Genomic DNA, 18,705 nt, shown 5'->3' with positions numbered 1-18,705 from the left:
TCTGGCCTGACCTGAGGCCAAAAAAGCCTACAAAATGAAGTAACAACCAATAATAATTATATTCAGTCAAACTTGTATTTAATTTGAATTCATTGTTTCAGTTTGCAGTCTGATTATTTATGATGGGTCTTCTCTTTAGGAGCCCCTTCCTATCCAAGATGTTCCCTCTGCAGCTGTAATTCAACAGCGTAATTACTCTCAATCTTTTTGATAAGCGAATAAGCCAAGAGTATTAGGCTGCATCAGTCTTTTTGGGCCAGTTCCAGTGGTTTTAGATATCAGCATCAGGGTTTTATGCAGCATTACAGCATCAGCATTCCAATGCAGCACTGGCAGTATTAGATAGGCAGCAAACATAAGAGACCTACTTGCAATTTCTGAAGGACCATGTTAGTGCTTTTTACTACTTGCACTGCAACAGCAGGCACTTAGTCACAAATACCTCTATCTTTCACAGCCAACACTTTGCAGTATGCAGTGCCCCATGTCACAAGTGTACTGTCTTTGTCCCTAGACATGAGATTTTGCATCTTTTATACCTGGAGCACCTTTTGTTTGAATAGGATATTGCCTGCTAGGCAGCCCAGTCTATTCCAATATTGAAAGATCAATTGCACAGTCATTCTGTGGAAATTATTTGCTTTTTGATCATTGATAAAGTGTTAGACAACACAAGGCATACTGCTATAACAAAAGCCATCTATTAATTCCACTAGAATTACCTACATTAAACAGAATTAACTGGTATTATACAAGAGCAGAGAGATGTCACTGATAAATTTAAGAGTATTAATCTGGGTTGATGTCAACTCATGTACTGGTAAGTAATAACATATTATGACAGAGTGTGCCAGAAATCATGCTGCAAGTTAGCCAGTGTTCCCAGAGGTGAGTGGCTGCCAATGCCAACTGGTGTGCCAGGCTAGCAGCACTACAGCAAATGGACCCTTTCGCCACAAAGCACATAACATGCCCTTTGAATTCAGCAGCTTGTGCTTGAACAGCACTGACAAACTGGGATCCTGGAGAAGCCCTGACACATGCTAAGTCTGAAAACAGCTTTTTTCCCCCTAACCTCAGGGTTAATTAATTTAACAGCATTTATCTTCACATTTTAATTATGGGAGATAGTATTACAGCTTCTAACTAATAGACTTCAGCTGCACACTGCCAATGCCTACCAGGACTTGGCTCGCTGCACTAGCCTGAAGATGAGAAGACTAACTAGTACTTACTAGTGCTCTGTGGGAGGATCTTGACAGAATCCTAGAATGTGAAAACTAGGTGTAAGCACTACACATTGAAACAAGCCTCCTCACTGTTACTACATGTACACAGACACACTGAATCACCCCAGTCAACCACTGAATGTATGTATTATCAAGATCAAAACAGCATTAGAGGGGGAAAGCTTTACATCTGGGTACAGCACATTCCTATAAGGCTCAGTTAAGAAATGAGATTGTTGGGTTGCAGCAAATATAGAATCATTTAGGCTGGAAGAGACCTTTAGTATCAAGTCCAGCCACTAATCTGCTCACTGTCATGTAAGAACTACTGTTGGCATTTGTGTTTACACCTGCAAGTCTTATGCTTCAGTACACAGAAGTGACATGTTTTAGGCACATGATATATTCCATGTTCTACAAATCAATCACCAGAGCTGTAGCTCTCCCTGCTTATCACATGAGGACGAAATCAATGAATGAGCCTAACAGCTGATGCGTCAGCACAGGTATAGCTGTGCTTGTTGCTCTTCCATTTGTGAGGTCATTTCCTACAGGCCACCTGTCAGCATGAGCCACAAAATGCTTTCAACTGCAATACATGACCTGTCCTTCAGAGGCAAGGGATCAACCCAGAGTGTCCTGCGCAGGTGGGATGCCCAGGGAGCAGGGCAGGCACTCCGCAGGTGTGGGATGCTGCAGGAGAGCAGACGCCAGACAGCCCAACACAGCATCCCGTGTCCGAGCTCCCATCAGCCAGGCCAGTGCGCACCCCAAACTTCCCCCCGCAAAGACAGATTAAAAACAGCCAGTACGCTGCAACTTTAGTTACCTGGGCCAAAGAGTGCTCACAGCTTGCCACAACTACAACACCTGTTATGGAATAGCAGTTTTATACCCTGTTGCAAGTGTTTTCCTGCCATTATCGATTCAAGCATCTTGCTCATGAAATTCAACGATCTACAGTCTTCCAGTCATTAAGCCCTTTCAGACCTACCAATACCACCAGCATCTTGGGTTTTGTTGGCGTGAAAATCTTACACTAAGCATTTGGCCTCCCAGGGATTGGGATTACATACAAGCAAGAATGGAGGGAAATTTGATTCTTTCTCCCCATCTACCTCTATGCCTGCTGTCTACCAGGTTTGCCAACTGTATCAGCTCCTGCTGCTTGCAATTCCAGGAACAACTCCACTTCTCCTTGGACTCATTCCAGCCATGTCTGTCTACTGCTATAATCTCATTTTGCAGGATGCCACATCTCTTAATAGCTCTTAATTGTGGCAATACACATTTAACCATCTGAAAAAGCACATCAGAAGCTTGTTTGACAGCTAGAAAATACTCTTAAGGATAGAAGCATCATTCCTAACATTTGGATATTTGTGGATATTTGTCTCCACTTTTACTAGGAAAAAGATCACCTTAAATACAGGAAAAATACCTGCATTTTAAAGAAGGAAGCTCTCATTCTTCTCAATGGGAAAAATCACTGGAGTGAATTTATTATACACTGTTTCTCTGAAGAGCAATCTGAAATTTTATTTACAGTTTAACTTTATAAATATATACAGGAGTTCCCGTTTTGCTAGATTCCATGAAAAGGCAACACAATTTTGCTTTTTTAATCTCAGGTTTTAAGAGATACAATTACAAGGTTTATAATGCTAAAGTAATGGTTACATACATCTGAGGAAAATCTATTTATATTCTTCCTTTTGAAGCCAGGTAAGCTACTAGGTGAGCAGAAAAGGATGTTTTAAGATCAGTGTTTTATACATTTTTTTCAAAACCAGGGTAACCATTCGGTAGCTGTGATTTACCTTTCCATCTTTTTATGCAGCCGCAAAAATACAGCTTAAAGGAATTACCTCTCCAGCAAATCATCTCCCACTGTACTGACAGCTGGAGATGGGAAGTGTATCAGCATCTCCCTTTCGTATGTGTACAGCTTGTTCCCCATCCCCTTCAGAAAAGGAAGGCCCCGCTCACCAGCGGGCTGCCACCCCTCCTGGCCACACTTCGCCAGGCCCCCCCGAGCTACCCCAGCACCCTAAGCCCACAGCCAGCGCACCCAGGGCACCTGCCCAGCAGCAAACAGGAGCCCACACTCACAGCAAGAGACCACAGGCAGGCCCAACACTTCAGTGTGCACACTTCACCAGTGAGCCACTTACAAACAAACCATCACCGAAGCAGAGGAGCTACTGCTCATAAGGCACTTGCGCTCTCTCCCGAACGCCTCAGCATGCGAGAGCACAAAGCAAGCACTACAGAAAGCCTATGATTTCATTCTTCTAATCAAATTAGAAGTCAGGCAACATTTCATTTAAGGGGCAATTCAGGCTGATGCTAGTCTTGTGTGTGGGTGAGGAAAGAGATTCGGTACTTCACTGCATCTGCTGGGGATCCATGGTGTGAGCCTTCCCGCTCCCTGACCTGCAGCATGCCCACCTGCACAGCCTCTCAGCACCGGCAGAGCACACTTTCAGCTGAAAGTCACAACAAATATTAACATGTTTTTAAAACTGCAGCTTAATTTTTAATCCCTGCGGTAAGAACCATCGAGGGCTTCTATTCCTGCTGCTCCGCAGGTGGATGCTGCAACATCCACACAGCGCGGCAGTCCTCAGGAAGGCATCAGTGCTACCAGGACTGCTCCCTCTCTACAGGGCCATTCTTGGAGGCTTCAGACCAGCTGGCCAAGGGAGGACAAGACATAGGCATGGCAATTAACCACTATATATACACCCTCAAGAATATAGCCTCTTTTTTTTCTTGACAGTGTTCTCAAATTTAAGCAAGGAACAGAACAAGTTGCTGCAGACAACTGGCATTGTTTCAGTGGAGGTACCTCCACTGAACGAATAAAAGAGTAAAAATTATCCATGAAACCAAGCAGAGATAAAGTGTCCAGCAGCACTGCCAGAATCCAGGAGTGATTTAGCGTCCCCTCACCCTGCTCCTGTGGCACTTGCCAAGCTTGCCCTGTGAGGTGGGGAACTCCTGCGCTCCCTTTGCAAGGCTCCACAGGGCAGAAATCCACCACAGCACACATCTGTCCTCACATTATTGCTCTGACAACTGTCTCAACACTTAGCATCTTCATTCTTACAAACCAAAGACTCGAGTTCTTGCCTCATACGTTAATTAGACATTACTCACTAAAAATCAGAATAAGAGTACTCACACCTGGGCACTCCCCACTGTTCCATCACTGCTGCATTTCACAGATGGCCATGTTCTGCTTGGCCAGCGGTCTGGGGTAAGGCTTGTCATTTGAGTACAAGCCTACTGCACCCCCACCCCAACCACAAACCCTGTCCACGATTGAAAGCATTTTTACTAAAGAAAAAAAAATCCCAGTGTGACCTGATCTTCAGTGGACTGACCAGGATGTAAATGGTTCTAGCACTGCCCTGGCACTCTTAACTCTGCTCTGCTCCAGATTTCACTTAAGCTTAGTTCTTGAAAATCCTCCATTTTTAAGCTGCAGGTACTTAAGTTGATATAAACCTCCTAGATATAGGAGAAATCTAGGTATATACATTATGGCTTAGCCTTAACAGTTTATCATTTTCAGCAACAGAGTTACCCTCCTTACTGACAAATAGAACAACTTTTCTAAGAAAAGGTTTCAAACCTCCTAATAGTCAAGGCTCTACCCAAAAAGCAACTGCTCAAAAAGAGCCTAAGAAAGCAGGTTTCAGCACCATTTTAGACCAGACTAATGCTGAACTACGAAAAAACCCCAAAGATACCACCAGCTCCCTGAGAAAGCTGCAAAGCTGGAATAGCACCCTTTCAGAGCAACAACCCACAGCAATGATCCTCTCTTGACAGTAGACATGAAGCTGTTCAAATTCATACACTAATGGAACAACAAATAACTCTGTACCTTCACTGACTATGGAAAAAGGGAGTTTGCTTTTTAAAAAAAACAGATATTAATGAGAAATCCAGCTGGATATTTAAGCAGGGTAAGCCATTACAGTAAGTCTCTAAAAGAAAATTAAATTTCCAAGGTGTGAGCATGCAGTTTATTTTCTGGTTACTTCTACACATAGGCCATTTTACTTTTTTTTTTTTTTAAGATATGTACTCGCAACCATTCCACACAGCCATTTTGTGCCTCAACTGCATTCTGATTATTTCAGATCTTCAGATCAAAGACTGCCATGAAACATTTTACCAAACAGCACAGTACACTCTTGTACTTAACCTCTTTCACAATGGAGAAAAGTCTTAAGTTTACTTCAAGACAGCTTTAGATTCAAGGTCATTTCAAAGCTTTTAATTACTAACCAGGATTTGGGGATTTTGTCCTCAGCATTAAGAGCAGCTGGCAATCTTACTCATTATTAACTGCTACACACACATTGCAGGCAAGCCATCTTTAATACTTCAGGCAACTGCAGCAGGGCTTGCTGGCTCACCCCCAGCACCTGCCAGCTACACTCACAAGCTCTGAGCCTTGCTATGCCCAGTAAACCACCCCACCATGTCATTTAGAGATGTCTATTAAACACCAGGATTTGGCTAAGTTAGAAAAAGAAGTCAGGAGTATTTTCAGATGCAGTGTTTTTCAAGTTTTAAGTGTTGGAAATGCTCCTTCTGGGCAGACACAGGATGCACTGGAACTGGAACTGTTGTTCCAAAGGTGTTTGGCAGAAGGCTGCTACATGCCAGGAAAGCGCACTGAATGCTTACACGAGCCACTGAAGTCCTGACACCTTTTCCACAAAGGCAGCGCAGAGGCAGCTGGCGTTCCCCCTGCCCCGCCAGCAGTGCCTGTCAGGGTAGGCTGCCCACAGTTCGAGCCAGGCTGGGGCTCCCCCCGGCCACCCCCAAGCCCTGGGGACCCCACAGAGCCTCTGCCCCAAGGAGCAGCTGCCAGCCCAGCTCTCCAGCCCAGGTCTCCCAGCTGGTGGTGAAGCCCCATGTGGGAGCGGGTGCACAAAAGGTTCTTGCCACAGAGGCTTCTGGCCTCCCACCACCAGGGAAAAACTGGCACTTCCCCGGTTTATTTGTCAAGGAGTAAAGTGCTAAACATCCTAAAGTCACACCTTTTGTTTCAAGTTTCCATAACTATTGAAATAGAAAAGGAAAACAGACACAGCACTCAAACCATGCAGCCAAGTCACCCACTATAGCAGAGCACAGCACCAGAGCCAGCACCCAGACCCCCCCAGCTGGCCAGCAGCCGACCCAGGTTAGCCCTGCCTCGCAATTAGCCACGGCTACCCAAGCCACACTCAGATCAGGCATCAGCAGAGCAACACTAAGCCACAGCTCATTAGGGCCATTAGCTCAATGCCTCTTTTCTCCTACCAGGCATGCAAGAAATGCTTTCCTGGTAAAGGAATTTAGCAATCTACTTGCCAGTTATTTTGCCATAAATATTATAGCATTTCTTATGTAACAGCTATTGCAGAGGTTTCCATAGAAAGAACAAAGTTAACTCCCTTGTTCCAGTTATAGCATCTCACTCAAAAATAGGAATTCAAATAACCCCCCATCCACTTGCTACAATAAAATATCCTATAGATGTTGACAACTACTATTAACTCACTATTGGGCAACCTATATACTTTTTTAAACAGAAGTTAAAGACAGAAGATGACAAGCATCCACATGTGTATTTCTTCCCCGGTATCAGTTCACAATAAAAGCTATCTCAAACTTAAGATTGTTTCATGAAGAAAGCACAAGACTTTGAAATTCTGATCCTCTAGATAAAAACATCACATTGCTGTACTTGCTGCTTACAGAACATGGAGGCTTGGGAACAGGGAACAAACCTTTACTTATCAGCTACAGAAAAGTAATGAAAAAAATCTCAAAACAAAAACATAGCCCAATATCACTGGAAACAAAATCTTTAGTTCAAGCGTAAGTTGCCTATACAACATTAAATGCTTTTCTTCACAGACTGTCTCTCACAACAGACAGAGTCCTTTATACCAAGGGCATAAGTTACTACTTGTGAATAAGTACAAACACAAGACTTTTTTCCTCTGTCAACATGAAGGAACATTTTTGGTAGGGCCAGCAATCCCTGTTTCCCACATTGTGTGATTGATTACACTCTACCCCTTAGAAGAGTTGATTGGTTTCCTGGTGCCAGGAAAATGATTGATGAATATTTCAAGCCATGGGCCTCTCTTCCTGCTGGGTGTCCTTTTCACATGTCTCCAATGGGCCTGGGGATTTTTTCAAGACTAGGAAGTGTCATTTTTATGGATATCATCCTGCAATAGGGACAGTTCACTGAGCAGAGGCCCTAAGTAAATCAAAGTGAAATACTAAAGGTCAACTCAAGTGTTAAGGTGACAGACCCACACAGCACGTAGCAGGTAAGCAGGAAAATAGAGGTGGGCAAGGAAAAGCTTCACAAAGCCAGCAAGCAAAGCAGGAGGCACTGAGCAACTACACTGTTAGCTTGCCACTGCGAACTGGTAGTAGCAAGTATTACCCAACACTGAACACACGTTTCCTCAGTTTCCTTCCATTTGGTAAAACACTGCAACAGGCCCATCAGAGACCCATTCTGGTGGGAGCTTGGGTTTCTCCTCTTTTTAGATGCATGCACACACACTTTCAAGAAAAAACAACTTTAAAGCTCAAAGAGCATTCTGAGCATTCTGGCTGGCAAGCACCAAGAATTTCTAACAAGACAGCAACAATGAGGCTAAGCTGTGAATTCCCAGGGTCACGCACATAAACCCACTCCAGAGCTCTATGAATCTTCAAACCCATCTCCAAGCACTGCATAGTTAGCACAGACTCATCCTTTAAAATCAGACAGTGTAACCAATAAAATACCAGTTAATTCTTACAGGTGCTCAACAAAGTTGATTAGCCTGACACCAAAAAAGTTACCCAACTGAGTGTTTCTGACTGAGCTGCAGGAGAGGATCACAAAACCACAGAGCTCTACCACAACTGCTATAATTTCAACTAGTTTATACAATGCTACCAAGAAAAGCTCTTCCTGCTACCAGTTCTAGCTTTGCTGCTGTGTAGAAAAGACTCAAGCCTTCGTGACCATTCCACAGGTGCTTTAAGCTAATATGCCAGTGCACTGAAACGGGTACAGAACTGCAGTGGCCAAGGCCAGCTCAGCTCTACTGGTCTGGGAGAAGCACCCTGCCCAGCCCCTACCAAAGAACACTGCCCCAACAGAGCCTGCTGGAAGAAGCTGGATGCTCTGTGTCTGTGTTCAGTATTAATCTAGCCCCTAAAAAAATACCTTTGGTTTATAAAAGTACACAGAAACTCTCTCAACAAATCTGGGATTTGAGTAAGGTAGAGTCACATGCAGAGATCAAACCCAAGTTCTTTTAGTGCCCAAACTGCTCCGTCCATGCAGGCTGAGCCCAGCAGCCCCAGCGCCTGCTGAACTGGCACCCAGACCTAACCTTGGAAAAAGCCTATCTTAATAATCAAACCAGCGCTCACACTCCACTGCAAAATAAGCCCTGATCTCAGTGGGACTCTGACCCACCTCGAGCCAAACCCCCAGTAACAGGCAATGCTGTACTGAATCATTTGCAGTTAAGAATAATCACTGCTTGCACTCCATGGAAAGGGCATCTCTGTGCCTGTTCTGTCAACAGCTGTAAAGGATATAGAGTCTCCTGGCAAAAGTCTACACAAGACATTAAAGTAACAATATACTTAGGAATAATCCTTTGTAAGTATTGCCAAACAGCATAAAGTCAAGTTACAGCTGTGAGACTGAATGAAGAGATTTTTGGAAGATGTCTTGGTTTTTGGCAGAACTTTCAGAGACCAGAAGTTCTTTTCAGATTTTTACTACAACCACAACAGCCATAATTTAATCACTTGGCCTTAGGATCTGAGCACTCCCACAGATAAACCCTGTGCTTCTCAGCAGCACCAGAGCCTGCATCGATGGCACAGATGAAAACCTAGCATTTACAGGCACGCCATGCTGGTTTACAGTTTCAGAATGAGTACACCCGCTCACTGGCTACCGAACAGCACAGAGAACCCCCCACACCGACCCGAGCACAACGTACACCTTCAGAAACATGTACCGCCATGCAATTCATCTCTCCTGGTGTTTTATATGACAAAAGAATTCTGAGGTTTAGTCCCAAGGGCCTCACAATTCCAGGTTATATTTCCATGAAGAATATTTCAGGTTTCCATCAAGTTTCAGCTAAGAGAGGCTTCCAGGCAAGGTCACACCAGTTTGTAGTCTGCCTGGCATTAGAGCCTTGGCAAAAATCTTTTTCCCTGACGCATCCACAAAGGGAAAAAGGGCTTAAAAAATAATCAGTCTTTCACACTAGTAGACATTTCACCAAGTTTAATTTTCACCGCCTATACAAGCCTGTAACTGGGATGATTAGGCAATGGAAGGCAGACATGCAACTTATGCTCTCTGAAGGACATGGTGTCCACCCTTTGTAAATGCAACCTCTTTATCAAAGAACTGGAGTAGAATTCAGATACTCCAGACATATACTGCTTTCAAGATAAGGTACTGGTAATCATTTACCTGTAACGAACTTCACTGAAGCTAACCTGTCAGTGGTGCATTTCCTCTTTTTAAGAAAACCAGTACAGAACCATTTTTATCAACATAAAAAATCTGGAAGCCTTCTAATTAGGTAATTAGAACTGTAATTAAGACTAAAGCTAAACCTCGAAGAGTCCTCTTGTCCCTCAACTTCCCTTTCTCAATTAACTCTGCAAAGTGATAACCACTCTGGCTTAAAGGCTAAAAAAAAAAAGGGAAGGATCAAAAGGCTAGTTTAATACAGCTGGAAGGAAAGAATGCATTTCAGCTCACCAGCAACCATCTGATGAAACCCTGGGCCAATTCTTTATGTAAATTACTTCATTAGAATTACCAGATTACACTGCTGAAGGCTTTATTTAAATAGCCGGTATATCAACAGGATAAACTGTGCTCTCATTCTCGGAGAATGCTAGTGTAAATGCATTTGTTCAAAGCTACCACCATGTAAGAGTTGAACAGTCATTCAACAAAACGCTTGCACATTCTCACCCCCCCAAAGAAAAATACCACCAATGACTTGCCAGAGACAGGACAGAAAGATGACTATTGCTTCCCAGCAATCAAGAAACAGTCTTCTAGATGGAAAAGTTCCCTCATTTTCTATAATACAGTATCTCCATACTGCTTTATAGCAAAGTGAGAAAAAAAATCCTGTTGTAGTGTCACATCACACACTGCATCTGCTAAACATGCATTGCTAGCCCTGTTTTTAGTACCAGAAGGCATGCATAAACCCATTTTCCTGATTAATGATCTACAGAAGCCATCAATACCAAATTCCAACTTTATACCGAGAGGTATTTTCCCAGTCTTCCCATCAAATTCGGAAGAACTTAAATCCTCTAAGTTACAAGTCTTATTTCCCATCACAGACCCAAACTCAGAATTCTACTACGTATTTTTATCTATTATTATTTACAAAAGCAAGAGCCATCCACATTCAACAAGCCAATACTGAGTCAAAATAACACTGTAGCTTCTTGTTTATTCAGAGACATTTGACTTTTAGCAGCATTGCCATTCGACAACTCAATTTGTTTTTCTTCTAAGTCTTCAAAGAAATGTTTATAGCAAGTAAACTAAGACCTAACTATATCAATGAAATAGTCTTTGTTAAGCAAAGGCTTATCTCATCAGAGGCAAAGCAATCAAGCATAAAGAACCACTAAAAATGTCAGTTGTGCGCCAGTAAAGTTTGAGAGCACTGTGGAAAAGGGAAGGGATGCAATCAGTGGGATTTTTCTTCGAAAACCTTACATTCTTTGCACTTTTACAGCTTTCCTCTTCTCCCTGGTTCATTCAGATTAGTAACCTACCTATCTGAAACTCTGATAATTAAGGGAGCACAAAATTCAAGCAGTTTCCTGATACTTAAATCTGTCTTTCAAGAGCGTGCTACACAGTGTCCAAAATTACCTTAATTCTAGATAGCCTGCTTTATTGCTATTTTAGTTAAAACAATTAGAGCCATCTAAAAGCCATCATATTTCGTTCAGAGTAAAAAAATGCCAACTGAAGCTATAGGGAAAACAGTCTGAAATGGGCCCTGTTGAGAAATAATTGGCAGTAGTGCAAGAAAAGTGGACACCGTAATGAAATTACTTTTAGAAAGAATTCATTTTACTCATTGCCATTGATTCACTTGATGACAAAATATGCTTCTCGCATCAAAGGGGACGTAGATGTACTTCAGATTGGTAAAGGAAAATCATCATCTTATAATACAAGAATGTCAAATGCCCCCTCAAATCATGAGGCTGCAATTGCCTGTAACTGCCGAAATGAAAACATGCAACTGCACTTCAAAGTTATTCTAAGGCTTCTTTCAGTGAAGATGCCAATAAACTTATGGCAGTTTACTGTGGCTTAACGCAGAAGCCACGTGCAGAGCTTAAGTTCATTAATGATTTTAACACAGCCACCAAGGATATAATTCTATATATACCTCTCTATATAATCTCCTGTGTATATAGATATAACATCGTACCATTTTAACCACTTCTGTAAAGAGTGATGACACTGTAGCTCAAGGTATCAAAAGTGCTATGAATCTTCCTTAAAAAGAGGAAAGGTTAAGAGTCTTCAATTGCCATTACCATTTGAAGATATTTTATAAACCAACAAAATACCAAGGCAACCTTTTCTGCTCCTCCCCCGGCAGCCGAAGCTTTAGAAAGACTGAAGGTCAAGCAATGTCTCAACACCGTGCCAGTATTTCACATTTTTGAAGGCAAAGTAGTAAAAGGCTGTTACATCACCCACTGAAAAGGCAAACCGCAGCTGCAGATACAACGTCTGTCCCACGAACAGCTACTCGAAACACGCAAAGAACTCTTAAAACTGACCTGAGGAAGCAGATTCCCCTCGTTTATCTTAGGGGGGAAACAGTAAACTCAAAGTATCGCTACCGCTGCGTTACGCACCACAGGAACAGGCGCTTCCCAAATTAAGGTAGAAAGTTCTGCAAGTATCCGGGTTGGGAAGGAGCATCCACCCGACGGGCACCACGCTGAAGGGAGGCGGCAGCGCCGGCCGCGGCCTCGCACAAAGGGCCCCGGTTCGGAGCCACCCCGGCCCCGCCGGGCCCCGGGCCCGCCAGCACCGCGCGGCGGGGGAGGCCGGTGCCTCCAAGTGCCGCCGCCGCGGCCTGAGCAGCGGCGTCTTTTGTCTGCGCGAACCCTTTGTAGGGGAGAAGGAAAAAACCAGACGGGACCGGGTACCTCGGCGGGGCGAGCTGCACGGCGCGCCACCGGGGACAGCCCCCGCAGCGCCGGCCCGTGTCTCACGGCGCCCGCCGAGGGCGAGAGCTGGACACAGGCCGAGGGGCCGGGGGCTGCACACCGGGCCGAGCTCCACGGGGCACGGGCCCCCGGCCCGGTGCCACTGGCCGCGTAGCGCGGTTCGGTACGAACGCGGCCCCCCTGCTCCGCGGGTGGAGGGGGGGTGTGGGGTGGTGCTAGAGCGGGGCGCAACCCCCGGAGCCCGGCGGCCGCTGCAGCCCGGGGACCCCCGCCCGCGCCGCCCCCGTCCCGCCGGCGCTGACAGCGCGGCCCTTTGTTGTGCCCCGCGGCCGCGCAAAGTTGCGCCCGCTGGGGGCAGCCCCGAGGTGGCAGGCGGAACCCCCCGGTACCGCGGCCCAGCCACCGCTGCCGCCCCCCCACCACGGCCCCCGCCCTCCCCCGGCCCCGCGAGCCCCCGCGCTCCACTCACCGCTGTGGGGCGGCCCCTTGGCGGCGGCAAGGGGCTCCGGGAGCTCTGCCGGTGGCTCCAGCTCCATGGCGGCGCCGGGGCCGCGGCGGGCCGGGGCGCGGCGGGTCTCAGGAGCCCCGGCGGCCGCGCTGCCCCATGGCCGCTCCGGGCGCTGCTGACAGCCAGAGCCGCCGCTGCGGACGCCGCGCTCGGGCCGGGCCGGGCCGGGCCGCCCCGCCCTCCCGCGAGGCACGACGGGAAGCGTAGTTCGCCCGCGCCGCCCGGATGTACCCGCGGGGCAGCCACGCCTCCGCCGGGCCACGCCCCTCCCCGCCGGGCCACGCCCTCCCCGCGCTGCGGGCTGCTCCCTGTCGCTCCCCGCGGGCACCGCCCCGGTGGGCTCCGCGCCCCGGCCCGCCCCGGCAGCGGCGGCTGCCCCCAGCTCCCCTCCGCCTCGCTGCGGCCGGCGCACCGGGAGCGGCGGGGCGCTAGGGGGCACCTGCCGACCGAGCCCCGGAGCTCTGCCTGCGGGACGGGGCGGCCCCAGCGCGGGACGCGCACCGGGCAGCCCGGGACGGGGGAACAGGGAGACACCGGGGGGCGCCCGGACAAGCCCGCCCGGGGCACCCCCCTTGGCAGAGGAGGGGGAGTGGGCAGCCCGGGGAGGGAGCGGGTAGCGCCGTCGGGCCAGTGGCCAGCCCCGGTACAGGGAGAGCCCGGACGGCCCCGGGGCGGGCACGGGCCAGCTCCGCCCGGGCGGGACCGCACCGCCCCCCGTCGCCGCGGCGCCGCTCCTGGGGCCGGTGCAGCCGCCGGGGCGGGGCGGGGCGGGCCAGGCGAGCGGGCGGGCGGGCGGCTCCTCCCCGCCGCCGGGCCGGGCCGGGCGGAGCGGGCGCTCGGTGCGGGCGCTCGGCGCCGCTCTCGCCATGCGGGCGCTGCTGCTCCCGGCGCTGTTGCTCCCGGCGCTGCTGCTCCCGCCGCCGGCCGCGGCGCGTGGGGCCGCCACGGTAAGCACCGGCCGGACCGGCACCGACACCGGGGAGTGGGGCTGGGGTCAGGGCCGGCGCTGCGCCAACCCGCGGGTGCCCGGGACCGGGCGGGGGCAGCCCCCCCACTACCCCGCGGAGCTGGGGCCGTCGGGGCGGGCGGAGCCGGGGCGGGGGCCCCGGTGGCGGCAGCGGTCGCTGCCGTGCCCAGGCGGGCTCTGAGGGAGTCCCACGGCGGAGCGGGCGGGAGCGATCCCCGCCGCCTCCAGCTGGGGCCGGCACCGCAATCTGCGCCGGGGACCGTGTCCCCGCGGGCCGGGCCCCCGCTCTGAGCGGCACGGACGGTGTTTCCCTGCGGGAGCAGCTTTTGGGGCAGCGAAGCTCCGGCGAGCCCCCCACGGGCAGCAGCCGGGCCGCCCCGGACACCGGGGAGCGGGCACAGACCCCCGCGCCGGGCCCGGGCCGGAGCGTGGGATGCTCTCAGGGAAGGGCTGGGGCGCCCCGTGCCGCGGGGGGGTCCGACCGCGAGCGGGCTGGGTGGGTTGGAAGGTGCCCAAAGCCCAGCGCTGCCGTGATGAGCTCTGCAATTAGCGCCTCCGTGCCAGAAAAGCGCGGCCCGGACAAGACTCCCCCGCGGAGATGAGAGGAACGTGGGAGCGGGAGGCGGCAGCGCGTGGGAGCCGGCCTCTCCCGTGGGACCGAGGCCTTCGCTCCCAGCCCTCCCCACCGCCGCTCTCCCCCGGGGCCGGTGCCCGGGCAAGGCTGGAGCCGGGACATGGGGACCCAGCCCAGGGCGAGAGTGGTGGGAGCAGCCCCCAGGGAGCAAGGGTGCAGATGCCAGGATCACCAAAGCGTTAAAAAGCCAAAATTTTCCAAGTCATTTGGTGGAGTAAGATGAAAACGCAGCTGTTGTTGGCAACGGTTGGCTTGGGAGTGATGTCTGGGGGAGCCCTGCGCTGGAGATCCTGCAGGATTTCGGGGGTGATGCTGTCTGAAGGGCTCTGGGATCCACAGCCCACAGACCCGCGTGGTGCCGTCACCACCTCCATCCCTCCCTCTGCACCAGGGCTGTGCTTGAGGGTGAGTTTTTCAGTTCTTGCCGTTGGGGCGAGGTCCTGTCAGTGGGCATTCGTGTGCCACCCAAGCGCTTTGCCTGGTCGTGTCCCCGTGACTAACACGGGACGCCTGAGCTGTGCCAGCGCCCGGGGCCTGCCCACCATCAGCCCCGGCCCTGCTCTGCCAGCACTACTCTGCCACGGCTCCCCGTGCTGCAGAACGTGTTTAATGTGTTGTGCCAAGCCAGGGAGGAGAAGGAAGAGGAGGGTGACATGGTTTCCCTCCTGTGATGGGGACATGCCTTCCAGCAGCTGTGTGAGAGGCACGCCATGCAGCAGCATGCTTATCAACGCAGCGTGTTTTCCTCCAAGACAAGTCCTCTGGCAGCAATCAAAGAACAGCCTAAAAGCTGGCCAAGGTTCATTGTCAAAGGTCCCGCTTTCTCCAAATAATGGCACAAACTCAGTGCTCACATGGACGCTCTTGCAAGAGGTCCCAGAAACCAGGCAGCGCTGGGAAAATTACCCGGCTTGTAAAACTGGGAGTGAGGAAACCCTTGACAAAGTGCAGGGATGCTCTCCCACACCAGCCATGGGTGCACGGCCCTGCCACAGAGCTGGCACCCGGCTCCAGAGCAGGGGCAGCACCCACCTGCCTGCACCCTGGGCTGGGGTCTTCAGCCAGCGAGAAGCTTCAGGGAAAGACCCACCTGGAGCCCCCAGGGCGCTGCAGCGGCCCCCAGGATGGTTTCTTAGGGAGCCGTCACATTCCCACTCCGAGTGGCTGGTGCAGTGTGCCAGCCTTTGGCAGGGGCTGCCTCGTGCCCCCACGTCCCGACCCACCCGCACGCTGCCAGGCAGCGGGTCCGCATGTGCCAGGGTGTGCGGGCTGCCCCTGCCCGGGGGGTGCAGCCAGGCACAGGCTGATGGAGGGCACCCAGCCAGTGCACCAAAGTGGGGTGACCCTCGGCAGAATGGACCTTGGGGGGACTTTTTTTTTTAAGACTTCCTTGTTTATAGTCCTTTCCGTATAAATAGAACATACGGTTCCTGTTTAAGGAAGCCGTTTAAAAGGCAGAATGAGGTTTAATGTTACTACCCTGCGTGGAGGTGGGCAGCTGCCCCGGCTGTGGTACAGCAGGGCACATGCAGTGAGCGCCTGGGCAGGGGCAGCCAGACACCCCCCCCGGCCCCCTGCACCCACTACACCTTGACCCAAGGTGAGTGGATTTGTCTGTCACTGCATGGCCATGAAACAAAAGTGGCTGCTGGGCTCCAGGGTCGCTGCCTGCCTGTTTGGCCCGCTGCCCACCCCCCTGGCCCGCTGCCCACCCCCCTGGCCCGTTGCCTGCCTGCCCGCTGCCTGGGCCAGGGGCCGTTCGCCAGGACGCAGGAGGGAAGCGGTGGGAAGCAGGAGGTCTCTGGGGAAGGGGTTGCCCCCTGATGCAGCCAGGTGGGTTCCGTTTGCGGCCCCCCATGCATGGCGCAGTGTAAGCAGCTGCTGGCAGCACTGCCTGCGCAGCTCCGGGCCACTTGCACCCACCTCGGCGGGACACGCGGGGCCCCACGCCAGCCGTGCCTCCTGCAGCCGCGCTGCCGAGGGTGGTGGGAGGGAACACGCGGCCAATGGCCGCCGCTCCCACGGGATCCCGGGGGAATGAGCTTCCAGCACAGGCAGCTGCAGCCCTTCCTGAAGGCGCTGAGGGCAGGCAGGATCGCAGCCTGCGCCAGGGCAGTGGGTGGTGCTGCACGGGGGCAGCTTCTCCGGTGGCCAGTGCCTGGGGCGTTGGTGGGATCAGGGGACCCAGGCTGGGAGCTCAAGTGGGGCTCCCATGGGGTGCACCAGAACCTCATGCAGAGCTCCCACAGGATGCTTGTGTGCACCAGGACCTCGTGCAGAGCTCCCACAGGGATGCCTGTGCACCCTGGGACCTTGTGCAGCGCCATGTGCATAGAGGGACAGAACTCGTGGCAGGGACAGCAGCCCAGCCTGGGGGCCCGGGAGCTGCCCCGGTGTGTGCTGAGGGGCCAGCAGCTCGTGGCCGGACTGTGAATCGGCCTGCCTGTTTGCACAAGTGCTGGCATTGCCATGGGCAGGTCAGGGGGCCCAGGGACATGTGAGAGCCTGGAGAGGACGTGTTTGGGGAGGGGGTCCTGCTCCCAGCGCTGCTGCTCCCTGCCGAGACAGAGCTTGATTAGATCCTGTTCAATTTACAGCCCTCTCAGCCGCCTGGGGTTTTCCTCCCAGCCAGCAGGATCTTGGTTTTCCTTTGAAGGAGAAAGGGTTTTTTGAAATGCAAAATGCAGGAGGTCTTGCTGCTGCTTGAGGAAGGGAAGCCCCTGGCCCTGGCTGGGGGGCTGTGGGGAGCTGGGGGTCCCTGCCCCGCGGGCAATGCCCAGGAGAGCTGCTGCCTGAGTGCCACCAGCACGTCAGCCCGGTTGGGCACTGGAAGGACGGTGCCTGCGTGGCCGTGGGTGCTGCCCGCAGCAGGACGTGGGCCCGTGGGCCTCTGCCCTTTCCCAGGCCGCGCCGTGCTCTGCGGGAGGATGGGAGAGCTGGGGCTGAGCTCGGTTCCCAGCTCTGCCACCGCTCTGTTTCCCAGGGTGAGTCAGAGTCCCTGCAGGAAGAGCCCTCACCCTCCAGGGTCACCACACTTGCTGTCCTGTCTGCCACCCTCCTGTGTGCTCGGGGCAGGCACATCCCTGCAGCCAGGGCACCCGGCAGCCTGACCATGCTCCCTGCCAGCCCAGATGTCCCCCACGGGTGCACAGCCGGTAGAAGGGGGTGAGAGGGGTGGAGGTCCCCATCCCGCCGGGCAGGCTGAGCCGCAGCCTTGTTCCCAAGCACAACGCAAAGATGGAGGGAGAATGGTTTCTTATCTGCAGAAAGCAGCCAAAAAGCACCCTGGGCCCCGTAGCGTGAGTCCGGGCCATGTGTGGAAACAAGGGAGTCCTTGAATGTGTGCCTCAGGCCATTGCCGGAGTCTGGAGCGGCCGAGCTTGCCCCGAGGTGGCTGGATGTCACCATGAACAAGGGACCCTGTGTGGGCTTGGGGCTGTGGGCGTGGGGGAACAGAGGCGCTTCTGGGTCTCCTCGCCACCGTCCCTGCTCACTCGGCTCTTGCTGGAGGCTGGGAAACAGCAACAGAAATAGGACCAAAGTACCTCGGGGTACAAAGCGCTTTGGTGGCTGTGGGGGCGAGTGGCTGCCTGGGTTTTGTCACTGTCACCCAGGTGCAGGGTGCTCTGGGCCAGACGATGCCCCACGGTCTTCAGGACATGGCCAGGAGCCCCAGAGGCAGTGGGAGACCTTTGGGCACGCAGCAGAGAGGGAGCCAGCCGTGCTGTCTTGCTGGGGTCACAGGGCCCCATGGGGTGGCCGGGTGGGACACCAGGCTTACTGGCTGCCCCACCGCAGGCGCTGGGTGAGGCGGACCAGGTCCGGATGACCTCAGAAGGCTCCGACTGCCGCTGCAAGTGCATCCTGCGGCCGCTCAGCAAGGACGCCTGCAGCCGCGTCAGGAACGGCAGCTTGCGGGTGGAGGACTTCTACACAGTGGAGACAGTAAGCTCGGGGGCTGACTGCAAGTGCTCCTGCACCGCACCCCCCTCCTCACTCAACCCCTGTGAGAATGAGTGGAAGATGGAGAAGCTGAAGAAGCAGGCACCCGAGCTTTTCAAGGTATCTGCAGATG

At 52.3% G+C, this 18,705-nt stretch overlaps 2 protein-coding genes across 6 annotated transcripts in view; one reads left to right on the top strand and one right to left on the bottom strand.

Moving 5' to 3' along the window:
- Positions 1 to 13,897, bottom strand: part of NR6A1 (nuclear receptor subfamily 6 group A member 1) — a 98,450-nt gene extending 84,553 nt beyond the window's left edge. For all 4 annotated transcript variants that reach the window (XM_055720033.1, XM_055720034.1, XM_055720030.1 and 1 more), the window contains exon 1: positions 12,991 to 13,897. In XM_055720033.1, coding sequence (XP_055576008.1) covers positions 12,991 to 13,897 — 907 coding nt within the window. The remainder of the gene's footprint in view (positions 1 to 12,990) is intronic.
- Positions 1 to 18,705, top strand: part of OLFML2A (olfactomedin like 2A) — a 51,317-nt gene that overhangs the window by 29,039 nt on the left and 3,573 nt on the right. The window contains exons 1-2 of one of the 2 annotated variants that reach the window (XM_055720035.1): positions 13,851 to 13,976; positions 18,429 to 18,692. In XM_055720035.1, the coding sequence (XP_055576010.1) occupies positions 13,896 to 13,976; positions 18,429 to 18,692 (345 nt within the window). In that variant the 5' untranslated portion in view covers positions 13,851 to 13,895. Of the gene's footprint in view, positions 1 to 13,850; positions 13,977 to 18,428; positions 18,693 to 18,705 lie in introns of those variants that run through there. The other variant, XM_055720036.1, reaches the window with a different exon arrangement.

Source organism: Falco cherrug, chromosome 9 (assembly GCF_023634085.1).
Source record: "Falco cherrug isolate bFalChe1 chromosome 9, bFalChe1.pri, whole genome shotgun sequence".
Taxonomy (NCBI): domain Eukaryota; kingdom Metazoa; phylum Chordata; class Aves; order Falconiformes; family Falconidae; genus Falco; species Falco cherrug.
This window is presented reverse-complemented; position numbering and strand designations above follow the sequence as displayed.